This window comes from Neopelma chrysocephalum, unplaced genomic scaffold, assembly GCF_003984885.1.
Source record: "Neopelma chrysocephalum unplaced genomic scaffold, ASM398488v2 Primary Assembly neopelma1_101, whole genome shotgun sequence".
Lineage (NCBI taxonomy): Eukaryota > Metazoa > Chordata > Aves > Passeriformes > Pipridae > Neopelma > Neopelma chrysocephalum.
Genome location: NW_020897764.1, coordinates 2,043,900 through 2,066,473, shown reverse-complemented (window position 1 = coordinate 2,066,473; position 22,574 = coordinate 2,043,900). Strand labels below are relative to the sequence as shown.

General features: G+C 40.6%; 1 protein-coding gene across 1 annotated transcript; it reads left to right on the top strand.

Annotated features, from left to right (window-relative positions):
* Positions 1-378: 378 nt before the first annotated feature.
* Positions 379-21,748, top strand: GHRHR (growth hormone releasing hormone receptor). The gene is made up of 13 exons (XM_027695513.1): positions 379-435; positions 4,036-4,141; positions 6,006-6,113; positions 7,302-7,402; positions 10,272-10,369; positions 12,111-12,243; positions 13,099-13,252; positions 14,822-14,882; positions 14,985-15,054; positions 16,635-16,726; positions 17,230-17,359; positions 19,161-19,202; positions 21,626-21,748. Exons 1-13 carry the CDS (start codon positions 379-381, stop codon positions 21,746-21,748), a joined length of 1,275 nt encoding a protein of 424 aa, XP_027551314.1.
* The last annotated feature ends 826 nt before the right edge of the window (positions 21,749-22,574 follow it).

Genomic DNA, 22,574 nt, shown 5'->3' with positions numbered 1-22,574 from the left:
CATCAACATTAGTTGTTAGGATAGGGTTTCTCTTGTACAGGATTAGCAACATTTAGAGCTCCTAAAACAATTTTGGGTTTAAAGAAAGAATCAGGGGTCTTGCCAGGAAGGTATAGGATTCCCATAACCTTGGCATCAAACACACAATTCATCCAGTCCAGTCACTGCGAAGGCAGCAAAGTCAAAAAGTTGGAAAGCTTAAACACAGCTTGGAGAATTGTTAATATTTATTTCCCACTTCACTGTCCTGTTACGTCACTTCTGTGCAAAAATATAAATGCTTCAAATGTGCAACTGAGGGGAGAAAGAGAAGTCAAAAAGCAGGTGAGAGATGCTGAGAAAGGCTGAAGGAGTGAAGTCTGACTCTTGCTTTGGAACATGAACTCTTGTGCTTTATACCACTGTGCTCTGCACACCCTGAGTCTGGCAGTGCTTGTAAGTAATTGCATGAAAAAAAAAAACAAACAAAACTTTGACTTCATCGTGTTTCAATAATTGTTTATTTCCTCCTTGGAGCAGATGGGCAGATACAGCTTCTTTCTCTTTTCTCTTTATTTGCTTTGGATTCCACTTAAACAAGGCAAGATGCTACGAAAAGTGTGAACAGCAGCAGAAGGGACACACATTGTAGGATCTTTATATCAATTCATTTCACTGCTTTCTTATCCCACACTCACTGTAGAGAAACAACATAACTGGCAGAATTCCTCGTTGTTTTGTGTGTGTATGTAGGCTTTAAGACAGTGACAAGAAGAAGTTGGAGGAGGGCTGTTACAGTAGCTGAGTTTTGTTAGAGGTTTCTTTAAATTTCAGATTATACAGTCTTATTAGTTACAATTTCAGCTGCTTTGGTGGCAGCATTAATGTGATTTAGTATGTGAGCAGCTGAGATGCTTCAGGTAACAAATGGAAGCAGCAGGGATGTTTATGGAAGAATTAGAAATATTTAAATGATTTAAAAGCTCAGAGGTCTTGCTGATATTTTGATTTGGACAAAGATTAGTAAACTAGCATTCAGGATCACACGGGTATCAGGAAATGTCTGTGCAAAGTGGGGGAAGGATATTTTTTCTTTGTTTTTTAGAGTAATTACATTTTCATCATCTTCCTTTTGCGATCCTTCCTCTATATCTTTTTTTTCTTTCCTGGGAATCTCTTTTCCAAAGGAACATTTCATGAAGGGGGGGCCACAGAGGTCTTTTTGTGAATTGAGAAAAATAAAGCCCCGTGAAATGACTGAAAAGACTTTTTACTGATGTGAAGCTACAGCTTCCTTTGTATCATCTGTGTGACAAACTCCACTTCCCTGTAGTGGGAGTAGATAAATACAATTGCTTGTAAGTAGAATATCACACTAATAGTTGAAAATATGACTGAAGGTCTCTGTAAGATCCTGTCCCATTCACCCAAAAGAAATAGCACTTTCTTCTATAAAGTTACATTAGTTATTTTATGAATATGCACTGATCAGAAACAAGTTTATGTGTTAGTGTATAATAAAAATCTCCTAGCATGTGTTGCATATTTTATTATAATAGAGGATGGGTAAACAACTCTTATTTCAGTATATAATGATGGAAAAAGAGCCATCAGATTTTATTGATGTAAGTGATCATATACTTTTTCTAGTAGAGCTGAACTCAACTTTTGGAGAGGTTTTTGAAACCGAATGAATCTTTTCAATTTATTTTACCTGAGTTGGTGTCATAGAAGACCTTGCACTCAGTGTCTGTTCAAGCAGTGCTTAGTGATGACTTGCATATAAACTGTCACAGCATCTCTTAAGGTTGGGTCTTCTCGAAGAAAGAGGCAATAATTTGAATCCCTGGTTCTTGATCAGCCTCATCTTTCTACTTGAGACGCACGTGGTAAAATGTTCTCACAAGTCTGGAGACTAAGAAATCAAAAATGGAAAAAAAAAAAGGTTTCCTGGACTGGTGAATAAGCCAAACAAGCTTTGCTCTCGCCATGAACATTTCAGGGAGCAAAGAGGGTTTTGACAGGCGAGATCTAGTAATGTTTTTTTCTGCCAGGAGAAATAATTTAGGACAGTGCAAACGGGTGCATTTCCTGCCTGCTGAGGTTTTTCTGGGCACAGTTCATCGAACCAAGAGAATGTGGTAGAATAGATTGTCAGTAAATGGTTTTTCTGCTGACTAATAAAGCTACTTTGTGCAAGAGCTGTCACACACCGTGGTTAGGGAGCTTTCCAGCATAGATGACCTTCATTGTCCAGGGTGAGTACAAGGGGGGATAGAATATGTGTTGGCATGAAAAGAGATATCAAGTGAACAAAGATTTTCACGACAGATGCCAATTTTCTCTCATTCTACCTACCATTACATATCTTAGTTGATTTGAGGGGCTCCCCAGGTGTCTTGTGTTTGACTGATCTCTCTGACATCACTGGGGCATCACACTTCAATTAGCCTCAAGAACTTTTAAATTGTTGCCTTAAACTGATCCGTGGCACTGCTGTATGTAAATCTGGCAAGAAAACCACATCCTCCTAAAGGAGCAGTAAATGGGAAGCAGATGATCTTGAAGGGCATAAATGGAATTTTCAAGTACCAGGGTCCAAACCCCAGAAAAACAAATGTTGTGCAATTAATCCAGCATTCTCCAGCAGCCTCAGAGCCTCAAGCTGTTAGACAATAAGCAGTTCAAATGCTCTGCAGACCAACAGGAGATGTGGGCATTGACATGGAAGGGAAACACCAGCTTATTGGAACGGGCACGACCTGCCCTTCTAATGAACTGAAAGCCAGGTATTTATTTTCAAAATTGCCTGAATATTAATCCTCCCTGGGTGGAAGAAAACTGAGCCATATGCCAGCCACCTGCTCACCATGCAAATCTCATCCTGAGTTTATTTTATTGATGCATCTGTGTGTTTTTAAATCTGTGTTCACTCATGTAGAGTGAACAGCACCAGTGGCCAGGGAGCAGAGCTAAGTCAGAGTGTCTCTTATGGCAACTGGTCTTCTGGGACTGGGGGCAATGGTTGGATAAGGTAAATATTCCTTTCTTTGTGATACATAAAATTAAATGTGTATTTCTGCCCAGTGGGTACAACCACAGCAGTTGTGGTGTGTAACAGGCTGCTGCAGAATTTGCCCTTTGGTGGCCAAGGTTCTCTGGAGGCCTCCAAATTCTCTTCTGGTGCCCACATCAGCTCAAGTCTAAATAAGGACTGAATCAACTAAACAGTTCCTGCTATCAAAACACCTTCATGCCAAACCAACAAATGCTTTGGTGGTGCAGAGTTTGTTTTTTTTCCAAAGAAAGGAGTTTTGCCTCCCACCCTCTGTAAAGAAAGGCAGATGGCAGAAGGGAGAGAACAGATTAATTCCTTTTAGAGTGAAAAACTCTTTCAGAGGACAATTTTGCAGGAACTGTGTGTGATTCCAAGGTGGTGTTTCTTTGGAGGTTGGCAGGGGCTTTTCTATGCACAGCTGGGCTCTGCAGCATGTCCTGCAGTGCTGAGCCCTCCACTGTTATGGAAAGGAGCCTGACCAGGTGAAGTGCAGTCTGTCTTTCTGGGGTCAGATTTAACAGGGTCTAGCTAAATTTAGGGTAGAAATGAGTCCTGCACTCAAAGCCAGTCCCTAGCAAAGAGTTCTTTGATTATGAACACAGACAGAGGAATCTTATAAACTTTCCAGACCTGTGGCTACCATCTTCTGAGATCTCTACTACCTGATGGTTTGCTCTGATGTAAAGTGTTACAGCTCTACTGCCTTTAGCAGAGCTCAGCTGGGTTCATACACATGTAGATGTGGTGTTTAGGGACTTGGTTTGGTGGTGGATCTGACAGTGCTGGTTGGACTTGGTCTTGGAGGCATTTTCCAACCTTAATTGTTCTGTGATTCTGTGATCTCAAAGTGTTGCACTTTGTGCAGAGATTGTGGTACCCTCTGGATGCTAAACCCTAAGGTTGCATTTTATGTCCTTAAAACAACCTCATTAGCTGCCAAAGTAGGACTTAATAACTGATGATCCAACCCCTTCTTACTAATCATCTACTCCCTGTAGGTTGCTGGAAATGTCCACCCAGAATGTGATTTTATGACGGAGCTGAAAAAAAATGAGGCTGAATGTCTGGAGGACCCACAAGAGCATGGAAATGCAACATCAGCAGGTGTCCATGTGTGAGGGATGAGGGAGGGAGGGAGAAGTGACCCACTAGCAGAGTGAGGACACAGCCAGGCTGCCAATGTGTGTGTTTGAGGTTGTCTTGTCAGCTCTTCTTCCATCTATTCCCTTTCCTTTCAATTCTTTTTTCCACAGTCTTTCCCATTCAAATACGGACAGTTGTAGTGGTTTGAACCAGGTTTCCCCCTGAAACTAGGAAAGTGGTAACCCCCAGGGGGTGGTGACCCTTGGGGTCTGACCCAATCAGTGCTCCTGCAAAATATAAACATATCTCTCCACCGGAAGAGAAGCAGTGGTTCTTGTGGTGGGAAGAAGAGGTGGCCATGTTGTAGAGGCCACGAGGAGAAGGGGCTCCGGCCCCTTGGGGGCCTCTGCCCCCCCCAGCCCCTGGTTGGGGGGCTGCAGGGACTCAGAACTGAACTAAGTGCCTGTGTCTGAGATGCCGAAGGAGTTTTCTCCACTGCGAGTGGGTGACGGAGCAGAAGGGACAGCAGCGTCCGAAGAACAGTGGCAAAGAGCCAACTGATAAAGACCAAAGGAACAACACAAGCCGGTATGCAGCTAAGGCAGACACAGAGGTGTCTGAGGAGAAAGAAAAGCAGCAGCAGGACAAGAGACCCGAGCCAGCAGCAGGAAGAGAGTTTCGGAGGGTAAGAACTGGACAAACCAAAACCCCCAAACTCGCTAGAGACCCCTCTGAGAAAGAGGAGGGGGTGGTGGACTGAGTGGAGTCCTAAAGTGCAGTATGCACTACAGAGAGGAGCTAAGAAGCTCCGGCCTCCTGAGAGCTCAGCCAGGATGGCCAAAGGAATGTGTGTGGAGGGGGTGACCTTGGGCTTTCCCCCCCCTTTTGCTGCAGCTTCAGAGAAGCTGGCAGCCATCTTTGAAGCAGAGCACAGAAGCTCTGTGAAGGGGCTTGATTTCCCCTGAAGATACCAGACTGTCACGAAGAGCCCCGTGCTTCGTGATATGACCGTGGTGGAACGACCTTGTCTGGGGTTACGTAGTCCACGGAAAGACCCCCGTTTGAAGACGGGGGCCGAGAGGGGCTTGGAGACCCCCCTCGTGTGTATTAGCAAAGATCCAGCTGCAACTGCTGCCTGAAAGAGAAGAAGAAAGCCTGCTGCCTAGAGAGACACCTGTTGCTCAGAGACTGGAAGGGGTCTTTTCTTCTTCTTCTCTCCTGGACTTTTATTTGGAGGGAGAAGAGATTTGGCCCATTGTAAATATTATTGTCATGGTAGAGATAGAGTTAAGATTGTATGCAGTGTATTATAGTATTTATTTATGTGTATAGTCTTTGTAATATATTCCTTCCCCCATATTGAGTCTCGTGTTTTTGTCTGGAAAACCCATCTCACATGGGGTTGAGATGTGGGTGGGGGGCTAGGAATCAGAATTGGATTTTGAGCTTTTTTAAACCATGACAACAGTCAATTTATCTAAGTTAATCCTTGTGTCCTTGTCCTACTCTTTATCCAACTGGATGCTGTCATGGCATCATACTTGCACGTCTGTGAGGGTGTTTTGATCTTTAAAAATAGGATAACCCCATAAAAACTACTGTTATCTTGTCTTTCTTCCAGAATTACTCTCCCTCTCATTTCCATAATACCTTTTCATTTATTACATTATTTCAAAAACCCACCCCAGTCTAACACAGTGGGTCTAACTAAAGCAGATTAAATAATCCTCTGGGGGTGTTTATTTCTCATTATAGAATAAAAATTGTGGCTAAACTATTTTTGCAAGATATGTAAGTGGTGGAGTGGCAAAGTTTAAAAAGGTTTGGGGTTTTATTTTGCTCAAATATAATTATGCTTAAAAATATATTTCGCTTTCTGCCTGAGGTTGCAAGAGGACTTGGGACAAATTACTGTGCTGGCCAGAGGCAGATGCTGGAGAGACTCTTGCCTTACCATGCCCAAACATCATCCTTCACTTCATGAAGGAGCCAGGTGATGTACTGTCAGGGTTGTACTCCCGTTCTTCTGTTGCCTGGAAGAGCGTTTCTAAAAAGTGGGGGTGAAGACAGAAAGTTGCATGTTCCCACTCTCCAACTGGATCAGAGCAACACTGCAAAGAATTTAGTAGGATCTGAGGGACCTCAGCAGTTCTGCTCACATTTTAAGTACTATCCATAGTCTGTGATGAGGCCCTGATCCACTGAAATAAATAGAATGACTCCAAGGGTTTCCGTGGGCTTTGGGATCAGCTGGTTGTGTGAGTTTTCGACAAAGCTCACATGAGGTTGTCTAGGTCAGAACTTAAGCACTGGGCTTTCTGAGATTTGTGCTCTGATTGGTTTGGGATGAAATGAAAGGCAGAGGAATGAGTAACATGATTGTTCTCTAAGAGTAAGTTTGGAGATACCAAGCAGAACTTAGTCCTCGAAGCAGCACACGTGTTTGGTCAAATGCAAAACTGCAAACTGATGCCTTTGTGTCTGCTTGCTCTGTGGGTGAATATGGCAAGGAACAGACTGTGAGCCCACAAGGAGGAAACCATCTTCCAGGACAGACCTGGATTTGGCAGCTCCACAAGAAAAAGAAGCTGTAAAGCCCAAGCTGTGCCTCACCCAACACATGCTTGTTATAAACGAGGGATAAGGAAAGTCCCTTTCATCTGTGCAGATTCATTTCCTGACATGGGATTCTTGGATTTATCCTTCATCTGACTCATAAATCTTTTTATGGAAATGTGCTATCCTCATAGAAGGAACTGCTTATCCCAGCCTCTGGTCTGCAAGGAAAACAAACCCCAAGGGAGGTGGGAATGGGAAGGGATATATTAGAAGGGTGAGTGCTGTACAAAGCAGAAGTCTGATGGAGCAGTGCTTCTCAATCCTCTCCAATGGACTTCTTGTTCTCTGATTTAATTAATTCTTTACTCCTTCCCACCTCTACTCCATCACCTTGGTTCTCTCACCTCTTTTCCCATTGTTTGTCTATAGATAAATCATAAAGTTTTGTGTCTGATGACCTGAATGTACACACACAAAGTGTCCTATCAGCTCTGCGTGATGACAATGCACATGATCCTCTCCTCCTGGTATAGCCTTTGTACCAGCCAGAGGTCTTCTCTTGGGTTTTATTTTCTGTATTATGTGGCTTTCCACTGGAAAAAATTAGGTGCTTCTGTTTCAGCTGGGATAGTGAAAAGGAACTGCACAAGGAAAGGCTGGTCTGACCCGTTCCCTCCCTACCATGTCGCCTGTCCAGTAGAAGATGAGATTCCCCTTGAAGAAGTAAGTTTAATTACAGAAAAATATGTGAGTGGTGTGCTGATGTTATAGGATTCCTTTCTATTCCTGAAGAACACTGCAAAGGGAAGCTTAGCTGAAGCTGAAATTTCTTTCTAAGTGTGAAATGTAATTCAGATTTGACTCTAGCCACTTATTTTGGAAAATAACTAGGAATGTTTTATTATTCATGTGTATGAGTGTAATAAAAACAAAGCCAGCTGCAAATTCCAAACAATCATGAACTTGCCTACAGATATAACTAGAGATGTATCATAAAATGTTCATAAAATATGAATTGAGACGTTTCAGTAATATCAGTCAGCAAGATGGATTTGTAATATCACAGCACCAGTGATGTGCTGCTATAACACCACTGTTCAAAATTCAGTAATATCTAAGGACAAGAGGGGTTTGGGTTTCTCATTCTGCATAAAATATCTAATTCATCAAGGAAAAAAGTCTCAAAGTTTTTTATATGTAAGTAATGCAGATCAGAATCTGACATAATTCTTCAGCCAGGTTTTGACAGTTGGTGATATCTAGAGGTTATGTGCTTGATTCCTAATTAATGTGGATAAAAACATAGTTTATATCATCACGGGGAGATTTCACTTGTCTTCCCATTACTTTTTGTGTTGACTACTATAACTGCTTAACTCAAACTTCCTTTCCAGGCTCTAAGCCTCAGCACCTGCTGCTCTGCATAAATAAACACACAGAAGTGTAACTCTTCTCTTTCTTCCCTTCTTTTATTGCTTCCTTACACTGCTGGGGTAAAAGCAATCTCCAGTGCAGGTATATTTATGTTAGATATCAGTAAGAAATTCTTTCCTATGAGGGTGGGGGAGGTCCTGGCACAGGTTACCCAGAGAAATTTTGGCTGCCCCATCCCTGGGAGTGTCCAAGGCCAGGCTGGACGAGGCTTGGAGCAACCTGGAATAGTGGAAGGTGTCCCTGTGACAGGGGGGTTGGACTGAAATGATTTTTAAGGTCCCTTCCAGCCCATTCTATGATTATTCTATTATTTTACCTAAAGGCAAACTCCTCAGTTGTAGGTTTATCAATGTTAGGATTTGATTATTTTCTGTGCTTTACACATCTGATTTGTTGCCAGTTAAGGTCAGCCTAGCACAGCTTTGATGTTTCTCATGGAGTGCTGGATCCAGACTCACTGGCAAGCTTTCCAGCTCTGAGGTACTTCTCTGAGCTCTGGCAGGAATTGTGCATAGTCAGGAACTTGGATAATCATATACAATTCACAGTTCATCCACTAGACAAAAAAAAGAGGCCATTATGCCTGGTTTCCATATCATACAACTTCATCAGTCTCAAAAATTTATGGTTCAAATCAAGTCCAATCACTACAAGGTGGACCTATATTAGTGCTTTGATAGGATCAGGCGGGAGCTTTTCAGGGATATGTCTTGGCTCTCCCCACTTACTGCATTTACTGTTCTCGGAAAGGATAACCCATCTCCTCATGGATAAAACTAAACTGGAAGAAAAATTCAAGGTGCACCTGGTGTGTTCTGGCTGGTATTAAATGTTCAGCCCATGGGATTAGACTATGGATGGTGAAAAATATTCACCCATGGATGTAGAGTCCTCAGCACCAAATGTTTCACTCCACTAAACCAGGGATTGGAATTACATGGTATTTAAGGTCATTTCCAGCCTAAACCAGTCAGGGATTCTATGACCTGTACTTGCTAAGGCAGGAGTGGTGACAGATCCTTTTTCTTGCTGTCAGAAACCAATAAGGTCTCATCTTCCCATGAGTTGAATTGTCTTCTGAGGGTGTTTCTTTCCCTTCATTAACTAGAAAAGAAAGAGAATGAGAAGAAACAGGATTGTGTCAACATTTAAACAGCTCAGTCCTGTGGCCAGGCTCTCACATTCCTCATTTTACTCCAGACTCAGCTGCTCATACTTAGGCAGCTAATTTTTAAGCACCTAAAATAAATTAAATGAACCCTTATATATAATGCCTGAAGTTACACTTAGGACTCAAAACAAGTATATCCCCTTCCCCACAGTGAACTGTAGCAATGCCCTGCACAGCTGTGAAGATTTTAGGTTATCAAAGCTTTGAAATGGCACCCAAGAGATGGCTCATGTTGGATTGAAGGGAAAGATTTGCAGCCTAGAGCTTATTAATTTTATTTTCTGCTTTCATGTGTGATTGTGGAAGTCAACTTATCCTCACTCAGAGATTGTGTCCGATAGAGGTGCCACTTGAATTGAAATGGGTTTTGGTCGATGTCCTGGCTGAGTGATAGTTGAGTTTGGCAGCAAGAAAAACAGAGGAGGAAAAAAAAAAGCAGAAAAAACCAAGTAACTAGAACACAATAGAAAGGGAGAGGAAGAATAGATGGTAAAACTGGAAATAAGGAAGTAGAGAGTAGGAAAGTGGAGAAACGCGGGGAAAGGCTGATGGAATTCTGCATTCATCATGTAGCCAGCTGTCAGCAGGATTAAAAATATAAAATACAGTATTTATAAAAAATGCATATAAAATATTCTATACTATAAAATACAGTATTTGTAAAAATGCATCTGGTTTTTAACAATGCTTTCATTAAAGATTGTCTTTGGTGTTTATGGTTTTATGAATGAGCTTCAAACCCCCCTGATCAATACATGTTTTGGTGTCAGATTGAGCTGTATCCACGTAACTATGGAATGGGACTTTACAAAAGAAACATAACAAGGGATTTAAATTGATTTTTGCTGTGGGATTAAAAGGGGGAAGAAAAGGCAGTCAGGGGTATGAAATGATTGGAAGCACCAAACAAAGCAAAACTGCCAGAGTCTGTAAAAAAGCTGTCACTTAGCTGCAAGTTCTGTGACAAATAATTCTATTCCTTTATAGCAATCCTACTTTTCTACTATAAGGATCATCTACACTGTAGGATACAGCGTGTCCATCACCTCACTCATCATTGCTGTGACAGTTCTTATTGCATTCAGGTAAAGGTGTCCTCTGACCTTGATTCTTTTAGCAGAATTCTTTATCTTGCACTGTAGAAGACAACATTAGACATTAAAAATAACATAGATAGAAATCCTGATGAACAAAAATAAAGATTTCCAGCCATATTGGTTTAATAATGTTAAATTAAAGTTGAAATGAGAAGTGATAAGAGAGAGCCAGGCAGAAAGAGAATCAGAGCTGGGAAATAAACCCTGGCTGAATGTTGGCAAAACTCAGCAACTCACTTTGATCCTGAATAACCAAGAGATAAATTTACTTGCTTTTGCTGGAATAAGGATATTTCTTTATAAACAATGTGTGCTTGCCTTGTGTGGCTTCAGGGAATTTTATATTAATAAGAAGAACATGCACAAGGTACTTGATTGTGAAACAATGTTCCTATGGCATCGTATAAATTACTATTGGAAAATTTATAAACAAAGACGTATTTTAAAATTAGTCTCAAAATTTGCCTATGTTTGGTAAGATTTCTTTCTTAATGAATTATCCATCAATTAGGTATTTTCAGGTATAATTTATAGTATTTGGAATAAAACTGCTCGTTTATTTTATCATTTAATGTATATTTAATGTTTGCTGCCACATAGGATTCATTTTATTAATCTTTGTTTATTTCTTGTATTTCTGCAGGACAAAAAAGTCTGGAGTTTTATTATTTTGGTGTGGGAATCAGGGTTCTCTGGGGAAAGTTTCTTGACCTCTGTTGGTTCCCAGTTCATGTCTGGAAGCCAACAGATATGTTTATTGACATCCACTCTGACCTCAGGAAAACAAAGCAGCCCAAATGAGGGGAAAGGAAGAAACAATGGACATAAAGAGACACAGCAATAGGGAGGAAAAAAAAATTATATTTAACAATGGGGTTGACATTTGAGGTCAGCAATAAAATTCTGCCCACTCTGGGTGAACTTTGAGATTAGGTGACCCCCAGGTTACTGGAGCTGGGTGGAATTCAGCTTTTAATGGAACTCTTTGCTTATTAACTTAAAATCTTCATGTCCAAGTGAAAACATAAAGTTGAAGCTGTATAACTCCCACAAAAATCTGTATTTAATAACAGTCAAAATTTAAACTTAATTAAGTGAGAATTTAAGGTGGATGTGTCAAATTGAATTTAAAGTAGATGTGCTGAATTGTTTTAAAGCCCTTCTCTGCTCTCAATTCATAAAAGTAACTTTGGTAAAGTAAGGAAAAAGCCTTTACTTTTGGATAAGGTTGTCTGCACAGGAGTTTAATGCAACTTAATGCATAGGATAGAGAAAATATTTCTAAGCAACTCTTATCCTGTCCATTGGGAAAAGTATCTGCTTATTCCAGGATATCCCTGCCTGCTTGGTCTCGGGAGTGGTTTAGCCATTGTCTGAATCATTCCTCAAATGCGGGATTGGCCCCAAAATAATGCCAACCAGAAGCCTGGCTCGGGTGTACTGAGCACAAACATAAATTTAAGGAATTCCAGGTTCCTTAAATTTGGCAGGCCAGAAACATCCCCAGGCCTCCATCTAACAAGGAAAGAGATTGAGATGTAGACTGTGGGTGAATTGCTTCACACAAGGAAGGTTTCTATCTCTGCCTGAAAGACCTCAGCATATGCAAGTGTTCTTCCCATATATGTCTGGAAGTGAAAATGAGATGAAATAAGGGCTTATTGCTTATTTTAATTACCCCCAGCACAAGCCAGTTGTGCTGAGAAAGACCTCTCTTCTTTTCTTCCAGGAGGCTTCGCTGTCCCAGGAATTATATCCATGTGCAGCTCTTTTTCACATTTATCTTAAAAGCTATTGCTATTTTCATTAAGGATGCTGTCCTTTTCCAAGAGGAAGGCATTGATCACTGCAGCTTCTCTACAGTAAGCACATGAAAAGTAGGATACTGTGGTACTTGATATTTTTACACACCACTTATATATGGTTTCATTTTCAGGGCTCTTTTTTACTACTGCTTGTTTTTTTCCTTCTAACCTATAATGAAAGTTATATAATTCTTTTATTCAGTATGTTTTGCCTCCATAAATGTGGCCCTTCTATGTTCTGAAAGCATCAGCTTGTGGTCTTGTAGTACTCTAAATCAAATTTAGACTTTCACATAGCAAAAAGTAGTATCATTTCACTGTTACCTTTCTATAATCTGAAGCCTAAATCTGAAGACTCCTGAGTATCTCATAGAACAACTTTTAAAGCTGATTCTTCTGGAAATCTTGGATTTCATGTTCTGACTGGAAACTCTGACCTGTAAACTAGAAAAGACTGCGGGTACTAAGTAATCAAAAAATCTTGGCAACCTGGCAATGGCTTTCAAACACAGGTTTGTGGGATGGTTCCTCTGCATTGCTCATGGCCACACAGAGGTTTAGAGTTGAGCATAAGGAGGAAAATGTGTCCTTGAACCTTTGTCCAAGAAGCATTTGACACTGAAGATACACTGAAAGCAGTGCATTTGTGAAAAAAATCACCTGCTTGGGAGCCCAAGCTGCATTTCTAACACAGAGATATAAAGCAAAATACAGTGGAGATTCCAAAGTATTATGATGGTTAAAGTCTTATTATTCAAAAGGCCATCTTACATTTGAAGATCTCATTTTAAACATCATGCAATAGTGAGATCTTGTTCTTTGTAGAACTCAAAACCAGAATTACAGATGTCTGCTACGTCTGCAAATCAAACACTTGTATCCACCTTAAACTATGACTGTCCTGTTCCTTAGACTGAGTGCAAGATCTCTGTGGTTTTCTGTCATTACTTCATGATGACCAACTTCATGTGGCTGCTGGTGGAGGCTCTTTACCTAAACTGTCTGCTGCTCTCATCCCTTTCTCATGGAAGAAGATATTTTTGGTGGCTTGTCCTCTTTGGCTGGGGTAAGTAAGGCTTTCCCAGGAAATTAGTGAAAGGCAAGATGCTAAACAAGTTCAGCCTGGAGAAGAGAAGGCTTGGGAGGTCTTACAGTAGCTTTCAGTACCTACTGGGGGCTTAAAATTAGGCTGGTGGGGGAATTTACACAAGGGAAGGGAGTGATGGGACAAGGAAGATGTTCTTCCTTGTGAGGGTGGCACAGGTTGCCCAGGGAGGTTGTGGACTCCCCATCCCTGGAAGTGTTCAAGGCCAGGTTTGTGGGACTCTGAGCAACCTGATCTAGTGTAAGGTGTCCCTACTGGTTGAAACTGGATGATCTTTAATGCCACTTCCAACCCAGGCCATTCCATGATTCTCTGATTCTGTGATCCATCCCATTAAAAATACTGGATGTGGAATCTAATCTACCTAACTACCTAACTTAGGCATTGCTCTGATTTTGTTTTCACATGCATATGAGTGAGGAACAATCATTTTTTTTAAAGGACAGCATTAAAGTACCAGTGAAATAAGTGGAAAATTAGGTATATTTGGGAACCCACAGGGAGAGATTCAGTCTCAACCTTCTTCTCCTCACTGAAAACGCAGCCACCTCTAAGGAACTATCACAGACACCAAAGTTAGATGTGACTTGCTCCTGTTCATGCAGAATATAGTTACACAGCCTGAGAATGGGTCCATCTGGAGTCATAGCAGGAGTTTTTGTTGTCCTAATATTGCTACAGCCCATTTTATGCATTGGGCAATTGCATAAAAAAAAAAGCCCCATCCACTAAATAACAGCATGAAACAGCAACACCCCCACCCTTTCTGGTGGAGTCTGGAATAAATCTGAGTGTTCAGAACCTAATGGAGACCCAGAAATCAGAGACTAAGTGGCAGCCCAGAGCAAGTTCCTGTGTAAAACAGAGAACTCCTTTATGGCACGTGAATGCACTTGCCCAGAGGAATTTTTTGGTCAGTTGAGAAAGACAATTCATGGATGTTACCACCAAAGGTTAATGTAGGCCTGACAACTCGGCAAACTGAATAACTTTGGGTGTTTTAGGGAGACTTCAAGTGCCTTTTTAGGAAGGCTCGAGATAGAGAGTATCACCTGTGTTTGTGAAGTGCTAATAGTGCTATTATTTTAAGATTTGCTAAATGCAATTCCTAAATATTTTGTCCTGCACAAAGCACCCTTGTCACTTAAACCTGGGGTTTAATGTGCTCTCAGCAAACAAGTGCCACCTTCAGGGAGAGCACACAGGTGAGTTGGGTTCACCTGAGCAAGAGGTTGCAAGTTCAGTCCTCTGGGACAGAACTATATCATGTGCAAAGTAGCTTCTGTGTCCCTTTCTACCTTCAAGAGATAAACGAGACATAACTTGCTTCATTCCACCCTGGGAATTAGAAGAATTCCTTTTAGGTTTATAGTTCAAGTTTAAAACAATTCCTCTTACATGAGGAGACCAAAATGGGTGATTCCAGCACTGAAAATGAATTATCTGTATCATCACAGCAGTTTCAGTGGACAAGGTTTGGATTATTTGATGAAACCAGAAAACCCCAATTTTTGTTTAAATTTCTGACAGGTTTTCCTACACTTTTCACTCTTATATGGATTTTGGCAAAATTCTACTTTGAAGACACTGCGTAAGTCCTTGTTCCCTACATTATTCTATGTTCTTGATTTATATTCCTCATTTATTGCTGTGATTACATGCCTGTCTTTTTCTAAATTGTTGTTTTTTGCAGATGCTGGGATATTAATGAAGGCTCTCCTTACTGGTGGCTAATCAAAGGACCTATTATAATTTCTGTGGGGGTAGGTGCCTCTGAGTTTGCCAACATTAATTAGGAGAAAAAAAGGCTTTTTAATTAAAATCTTGTTACTGTTTGCTGAGAAGAGGAATGGTAGAATTTCTACTGTAAACTTGCCTACATACAATGCAAACTATAAAGGGGCAGAGAACTGACACCCTTACAAAGCAAATGTCCTTCAAACAAATTAAAACCTTCATAAAATTGTCACGTAATTGAAATTAATCGTGAGTGAGTAGCTGAACCATCCTTATAATATTTCAAAACAATTTTTCAGCATAAAACCTCAGAAGCAGCCATAAATTTTAGCACAAACTTTCAAGGTCAGTAGGTTTCTGCTCGTAGCTGATAACAGTGATAATAACTCTTGAGCCTGACATTTATTGGATAAACTGATGGGCTTTAAATGAATTATCATATAAAATTACTCCCACATGTCATTAAACCCAAGCAGTGCTTTTGAGAAAGCAGCTACTGGAGCTTAAGACCAGCTATTAAAAGCTTAATTTATTTGGAGGACAGCTGCATGCAAATGAGGCCCATGGAATGGTTTGGTTTGGAAAGGGCTTTAAAGATATGCATAAATAATGTGAATAAAGAATCTCAAGTCGAATTCTGGTTATATTTCATCATATTTCAATAAATTATTGCATTTCCTCCTACCTCCATTATTTTCCCCCCTTCTGACATCCACATCAGAAGCCAAGGGACTGCAGTGATGATTTTTCTGCTGGAATGTACAGGAGGCATCGCTGATGGATAAAATGAGATTGGAGTTTCTGGTAAAAGGAGGATGTTCTTAGGCAAAATGGAGCATCCAGCCTCACCTAAAGAAGAGCTGGTGTCTATGGACACACAGAGATGCATAAGGGAGAATCTCTTTGATTGTGGAAAACCGAGCAGCCTCACAGACTTTGGGTAAATCTGTGCCAAATTGCAGTCGTAGAAAATTTGATTTGCAAGTTAGGCTTGACCCTAGCGAGCTTTGGAGCTGAGCTAATGCTCCTCGGAGACTCCTTCAGAGTCAACAGAGAGAAATCTGTGCTTTTGGCTTCTGACTTAAAATAAATGTCTTCTCTGGGAGGAGATGAGTCGTTCCCAACACCTCCTGAGGCTTTGTTGGCTCTCCACTGCTGGCAAAGGCAGAACAGGGTGATCAGCTCAGATGGAGGTATCTCACTGCAGAGAGATTTAGCCAGATAAGTTCCAATAACAATGTCTAAAGAGATCAGCAAAAACTTAATGCAACAGTGATCTCAAAAGATATTCCAAGTGATATGAGCTACGAAAAGTAAAAGAGTCACACAAGGTACTGATGAAAATATTTTGCTTAGCAAAGTCAGATTCTCAAGTTTTCATCTTCAGCCATTTCTTTAAGAAGGAATGTAATTTATTTACATACCTGAATGCTGCCAATAGAAATAACATTAATAACCTTACACTGACACCATTGAAACTGCACACAATACATCATAATTAAAATTTAAACCACCCCAGATTTTCATTGAGAAGTTTTACATAAGAAATTAAGCTTTGCTTTTTCTTCTTCTTCTTCTTCCCCCCTCTCCCAAATATTGTGAGCAGGTCAATTTTGTCCTCTTTGTCAACATCATCAGAATTTTGCTGAAAAAATTAGACCCCAGGCAAATCAACTTCAATAACTCCTCTCAGTACAGGTAATGTATGGTATAATTTTTAAAAAATCAATTATTTCAATAATAAAAACTCATATAATATTTTCTAAATAGAGAAGTACTTGTTCAGTGCCACAGACAAGCTCTGTTTAACTGGCATTAAATTTTAGAAATTCCCAACCTTGTCCCATTCCTAAGGAAACCTGCCAAAGGATAAGATTCAATTCACCTAATATGGGCCAACATAATATATTCTGAAGAGTTCAGATGTCTACCTTCCAATTAAAATCAATTGTGAGGCAAGAAAACCATTAATTGAATCTGCATTATATGTCTGATCTAGAGCAGGATAAATTACCCTCTAAGTTACCTTTTCCTATATAAGACCTGTAAAGGGAGCCTGCATATTAATTTCTGTTACATATATTTATATGTATATATATTAAGGGTTTTTTCACTTCTGTTCATTACTGTGCCATACTTTGTGCATTAGTCTTTACTGAGGGAAATAATGTTACCTTTCTTCTTCTCATGTGCTGTGCCAGACGTCTCTCAAGGGCAACTCTGCTCCTGATTCCATTATTTGGAACCCATTATATTGTCTTCAACTTCCTCCCGGAATACACCAGCCTGGGGGTCCGGCTTTACTTGGAGCTCTGCATTGGATCTTTCCAGGTAAAGCGACCCCAGAGGCTTCAGTTCCTTCTTAGCAGTTTTTCTGATTTAATCTTGTGTCCAGATGACAACTAGGATTGCACAAAAAAATCAGTGGATCCTGAATCCGGTGTTTCCTCACCAAGTTGATGGTTCTTTGCTGGGTCACAATCCCTGAAGACATGTCCTCCATCCCACCTGGCTTTGGGCTTGAGTGCAGATTTGCAGACTTTGCAAATACAAGGCCAAGACTTTCAGAAAAGTGTATGAATTGGATGCTGGGTCAAAGTCAAGCATTGAAAATCTTTGCTACGAGTCCTAGTCCACACACCTTCCCTGACTTCACTAACAAGCTGATTTGGGCTGATGTTAAATTATCCAGAGGCAGCTGAAGCTGTAGGTCCAGCCCCCTCAGTGATTTTTTTGGCCAAGGATAATTTGATAAGCAAACATAAACATGGAATAGTGCCTGGTGCATGTCCCAGCCCATGCAGAGCTCCATCCTGAGCAATGCCACATCACTTTCCCTCCTGCAAAATATTTGGTGGATGCCCCCAACTGCTCTGAATTGGCACACAGGGCATGGACAGCTCGAGGAGTTCAGTGCCAACCAGAACAGCTCCTGGGGCTGCTTTGACATATCCCCCAGGTGGTTTGGCTACCTGAGTTAAGAGCTTTTCGGTATTTCTTCATGTTGATAAACATGTTTTTCTGTTTAGAATATATAATTCAGAATTTTCCTTAGGTGGGAAAGGAATAACTCCATTTGTTTTAATATTCAGACCCATTTATATGGTCTAGATGTTGTGAGAAGAATGAATCTTAAATGAATTATATAGGAAACATCAAAGTTTCTCCTCCATATTTTAAAATATGTTGAAACCCTGGAATTTCCCCTGCTTTTCTGACTCCAGGGTAGCTGAGGAAGCTATTTTAGGGTGTGACTGGGGTTCAGTTTCAAACTGCACTAAGACTCTGCTGGATTCTGCCTGCAGCTCCTAAAAAGAATAGCACCCAACTATCCTTTGCTTCCCTCCCTCTCCCTGTGCTGCACCTCAGAGTCTCCAAGAAGCAACTGTGGGAATCCCACCAAACCTCACAAGGGAACATATCTCCCCCTGAATGGTTGCATGGCATCATTTGTCAGTCAGAATCACCAAAAATCCAGGGTTGGTTTGGTCCTCTTGAGGATTGAATCCATTGTCCAACAGACCCTGCCCATCTTAATCCTGACCCTCTGTACAGGGAGAGGACCTTCACTGAGTTAATGAACAATTTAATGAACAAGTTAATGAATAAAAGGGTGAGGCTTTGGGCTGGTATCTGCTCATGTAGGTCCTTTGACCTCCTGGGCTTGTCCTGAGTTTATATCAGTTCAGATTTTAACAGGTTCAATAGGCAGAAAATAGACCTCATCTGATACACTGCAAAGACACGGAAGTTGACTGGAAAGCTGGATGAGCTCCATCCGTGGATCTCCTTCTGAAGTCCATTTTTCCTTACTGATTTATAATGTGTAAAGAATTAATTCAGAGTGGTTTTGGCTGGAGAATGGATGACATGTTTGTCGTGGGAGAACTTCAATTGCCACGTCATCTATTCTTGTAAATTCGTATTGTTTTACTGACTTTAATGAAATGCCACTTACCAGGTGTTTATCTGGCTATTCAGCTTTACTGGAGATACAGAAAATATCTTTCAATTTGTAGCAATCCTCCCACCTCTAGTGATACATGTTAATTCACATCATGAAGTCAGGCAATGACAGTGGCTTTTTCAAACTTTGCTAACACCCAAAACTTTTTTTTCTGGTCTTTCTCAGGGCTTTATTGTAGCAGTCCTCTACTGTTTCCTGAACCAAGAGGTAAGGGAATTATATCCTCTACAATATTGCTTTCACTGGCAAATATACACAACAAAAACATCAATTCCATACAAGCAGATAATCAAATCTTGCAGTTTCTCAGCATTGTCTGTTAACATGGAAATCAAGGTCCGTGGATTTCAGCTCAATTATCTTCATGGGAATGAAGCCATCTAGTGGAGAAATCAACTTTTACTACTTTTCTACCCCTCAAGTATTTTTTATCCTTTCTTCACATTTTTGCCCTACAGCAGGGCTTGGAAATCCCCTAAAAGCACAAACTACTGCAGTGATGCAGAAAGATCTCTATCCACCAAAGGTCTATGATTAAATTGGAATGAAAATTGATGTTGTTTGCCCCATAATTAAATATTATTTTTCAGTGTTTTTCTTATGCTTCTGAAGCTTTTCAGTATTTTTCATGTTGCTAAAACTGTTTTTCTGTTTAGAATATATAATTCAGAACTTTACTGTAGACGGGACAGGAATAATTTCATTTATCTTAGTATCCAGATCCATTTTTATAGTCTAGATGTTGTGATGAGAATGAATCTTAAATGGATTATATAAGAGACAAAAAAGTTTACCTCCATATTTTAGAATATGTTGAAACCCTGGAATTTCCCCTTCTTTTCTGACTCCAGGGTAGCTGAGGTAGCTATTTTAGGGTATGACTGGGGTTCAGTTTCAAACTGCACTAAGACTCTGTTGGACTCTGCCTGCAGCTCCTAAAAAGAGACAGTCCTGTTTCATACATTCCCACCCTCCCTCCTCATAAAGGACTTCCACTGGAGTGTCAAAGGTGTGTTTAGGAGGTGAATCCTGTCCCTAATCACTCCAGACTCCCTGGGCTGTATTGACCAAATCTTCATCTTCCAAGTTTAAAGTCTAGGGCTGATCAGGCTTTCAAACAGTATTTAATTATTTACATGTGCCACAGTCCAGATTTCCTGAATTTTATCAGAAATTTCTGAAATATTAAATTGAATCTTTTCAAATACATTAACACCTCTTGGCCTTCTGTTTGAGTTTATGGCTGTGAATTATTGTCTATGCTGTCTATATATCTATGGATTATTGACTATACTGACTAACAATCCTAATCCCTTCTAACTATAGACACAGCCTGACATTCCAGATGCACAACTCTTCAATTTAGAAATTTCCTACCCATTAAACATCTGGAAAGGCACATTTTTACAAGAATCAGATGTGACAGGAGGCTTTAGTGGGTGGTCTGGACCCACTCTATGTTTCTGTGAACATGCCAGTTCATGATATACAGAGCTGTCAACAACAGAAAGCTAAAGTCTCTCCTGCTTGCTGCTGGCTTTCCCCTCATCATCTTAAAAAGCAAAGCAGAATTATTTCTCAGCCACAAATTGGGGAATGTTGGTTAACAAACTTGCTGCAGATCATACTTTTCTAGAAGCAGATGGAAACAAGACAACACCCCTTAGCAACTGAGGAAGAGCAGGCAATGTGGAGCAAACATGTTTAATTGTGTAGGCAATGTTGGTGAGACCATTAGTAGAAAAAAATTTCAAAGGAATACTTAAAAAAAAAAGGAGAAGATTAAAAAAAAATTGCTGAGAAAATATTCTAGTGATGGAGAACCTGATTTAGAGTGCTGGAGTTAGAGACCTCAGGCTTAGTGCTGATAGACCTTTGAGTTCAGAGGGGGAAAGTGGACTGAGGCCACAGGCTTGAAATGGAAACCAGGTAAGTTAAAAATGGAAGTGGGACCTTTTTTTTTTCCATTTATTTAATTGTGTGACAGCTGGAATAACAAGCTTTGGATATTGTGCCCATGGTCATTAAGTAGGAGCACAGAACTGGATCAGCTCACACAAAATCATGGAATGGTTTGGGTTGGAAGGGACCTTAAAAGTTCATCTTGTTCTACCCCCTGCCATGGGGGGTAGAATTACCTTCCACTAGCCCAGGTTGCTCCAAACCCTGTCCAACCTGCCATTGAACACTTCCAGGGATAGGGCATCCACAGTTTCTCTGGCAACCTGCCTCAGTGCCTCACCACCCTCTGAGCAAATAATTTCTTCAGAACATGCAAAATCTACTCTCTTTTGGTTTAAAGCCATTTTCCCTTGTCCTATCGCTACATACAATATGTCCTTAATTCTTGAAAGGAAGAGTAGAGTTCATTTACCCATGTCAGCACGGGAGGCAAACTCTGAGCCAGCCACACTGGAAGTTTTCATCAGTGCAGGAAGATGGACATGGTGGGACAGGCAGGATAAACTGGAAGATCCTACTTTCTCAGCTAGAAAGGGAACAAACTTGAACTGAGACGTCTAAAAACTTCTCTCTTCTTCTCTAGCCACTGTTTCTGTGTTGATTCTTTCCCACTGGTCTGCTCCCAAGCAGCATTTAACCACAAAATAGCTTTCTCCTTTGGTTTTGAGGTGCAGACAGAAATTGGCCGGAGGTGGCACGGTAAGAGGTGCGGGCTTGTGCCGGTGTGGAGGAGGACGAGATGGACTGTGCCATCCAGTTCTGGAGTAAAAATGACCACATCTGTGTGCTGAAGATGCCCCAGGATCTGGAGTAATCACACATAAAAACCTGATTAGGGAAACTGCCCCCCCCCAAACAACAAATAAACCAAAAACCCCAAAAAAAACATACTGGTTGCAGTTTATGCTGAGTAAATAGGAGGAGGTTCCACTTCTACAGTTCTGTTCATGGGGCACTTTTTGCAGGACAAGCATTGCAGTGACAGATTAAACACTGCCTGGCCTTCTAAACACGAAATAACCCTCTCATCAATACACTCTGCATCACAGCAAACACAAATACCAGCTATTCTGGTTCACTTCTATGCTTTTACTGATAAATATATGGAATTAAGTGCCCAGGGAATGGATATCAGTAGTACCCTTCAGCTCTGAGAACTGGAATTCAATCCTCATGCAATGGGAGCTGGAGTCTATTCAGCTTGTTCAAGCTTTGATCCTTGTTTTGATTCAGTAAAAATGAAAATAAGAAGCCAAAAGTCTTATTGAACTGCAACACAAAGATTAAAAACGCCCTCTTACGTTGTCTTTTTATACTGTCTCTTTAGTAGCAAAAAAGATTAAAAGTTCACAAAAGAAACCCCAAACCACTCTCATGTTCTGATGTTATTTCAGTATCTACAGTTTAGAATATTTCTGATAACCGAGAAGGCAAAGTGGAGGCGTTGGGAAGGCCAAGGCTCCACATAATAATCATTAAGGAATAACTGCTCTTTGCAGTTATTGCAGTTAAAAAGAAAAGCCAACTTTTGCACAGAAAGAGAATGAGACCCTCAAGGGATGGACAAGGAGACTTCTATTTTCTTAGGTGTGAGTGCTTTTGGTCTCCGGTGTTGTA

Bases quoted from the DNA above. Each gene is read 5' to 3' on its own strand.
- GHRHR (XM_027695513.1), top strand. From the start codon at position 379: ATGAACTCTTGTGCTTTATACCACTGTGCTCTGCACACCCTGAGTCTG. The intron at 6,114-7,301 runs GTGATGTACTGT...CTTCTGTTTCAG, and splicing joins TCACTTCATGAAGGAGCCAG to CTGGGATAGTGAAAAGGAAC. The intron at 10,370-12,110 runs GTAAAGGTGTCC...CTTTTCTTCCAG, and splicing joins ACAGTTCTTATTGCATTCAG to GAGGCTTCGCTGTCCCAGGA.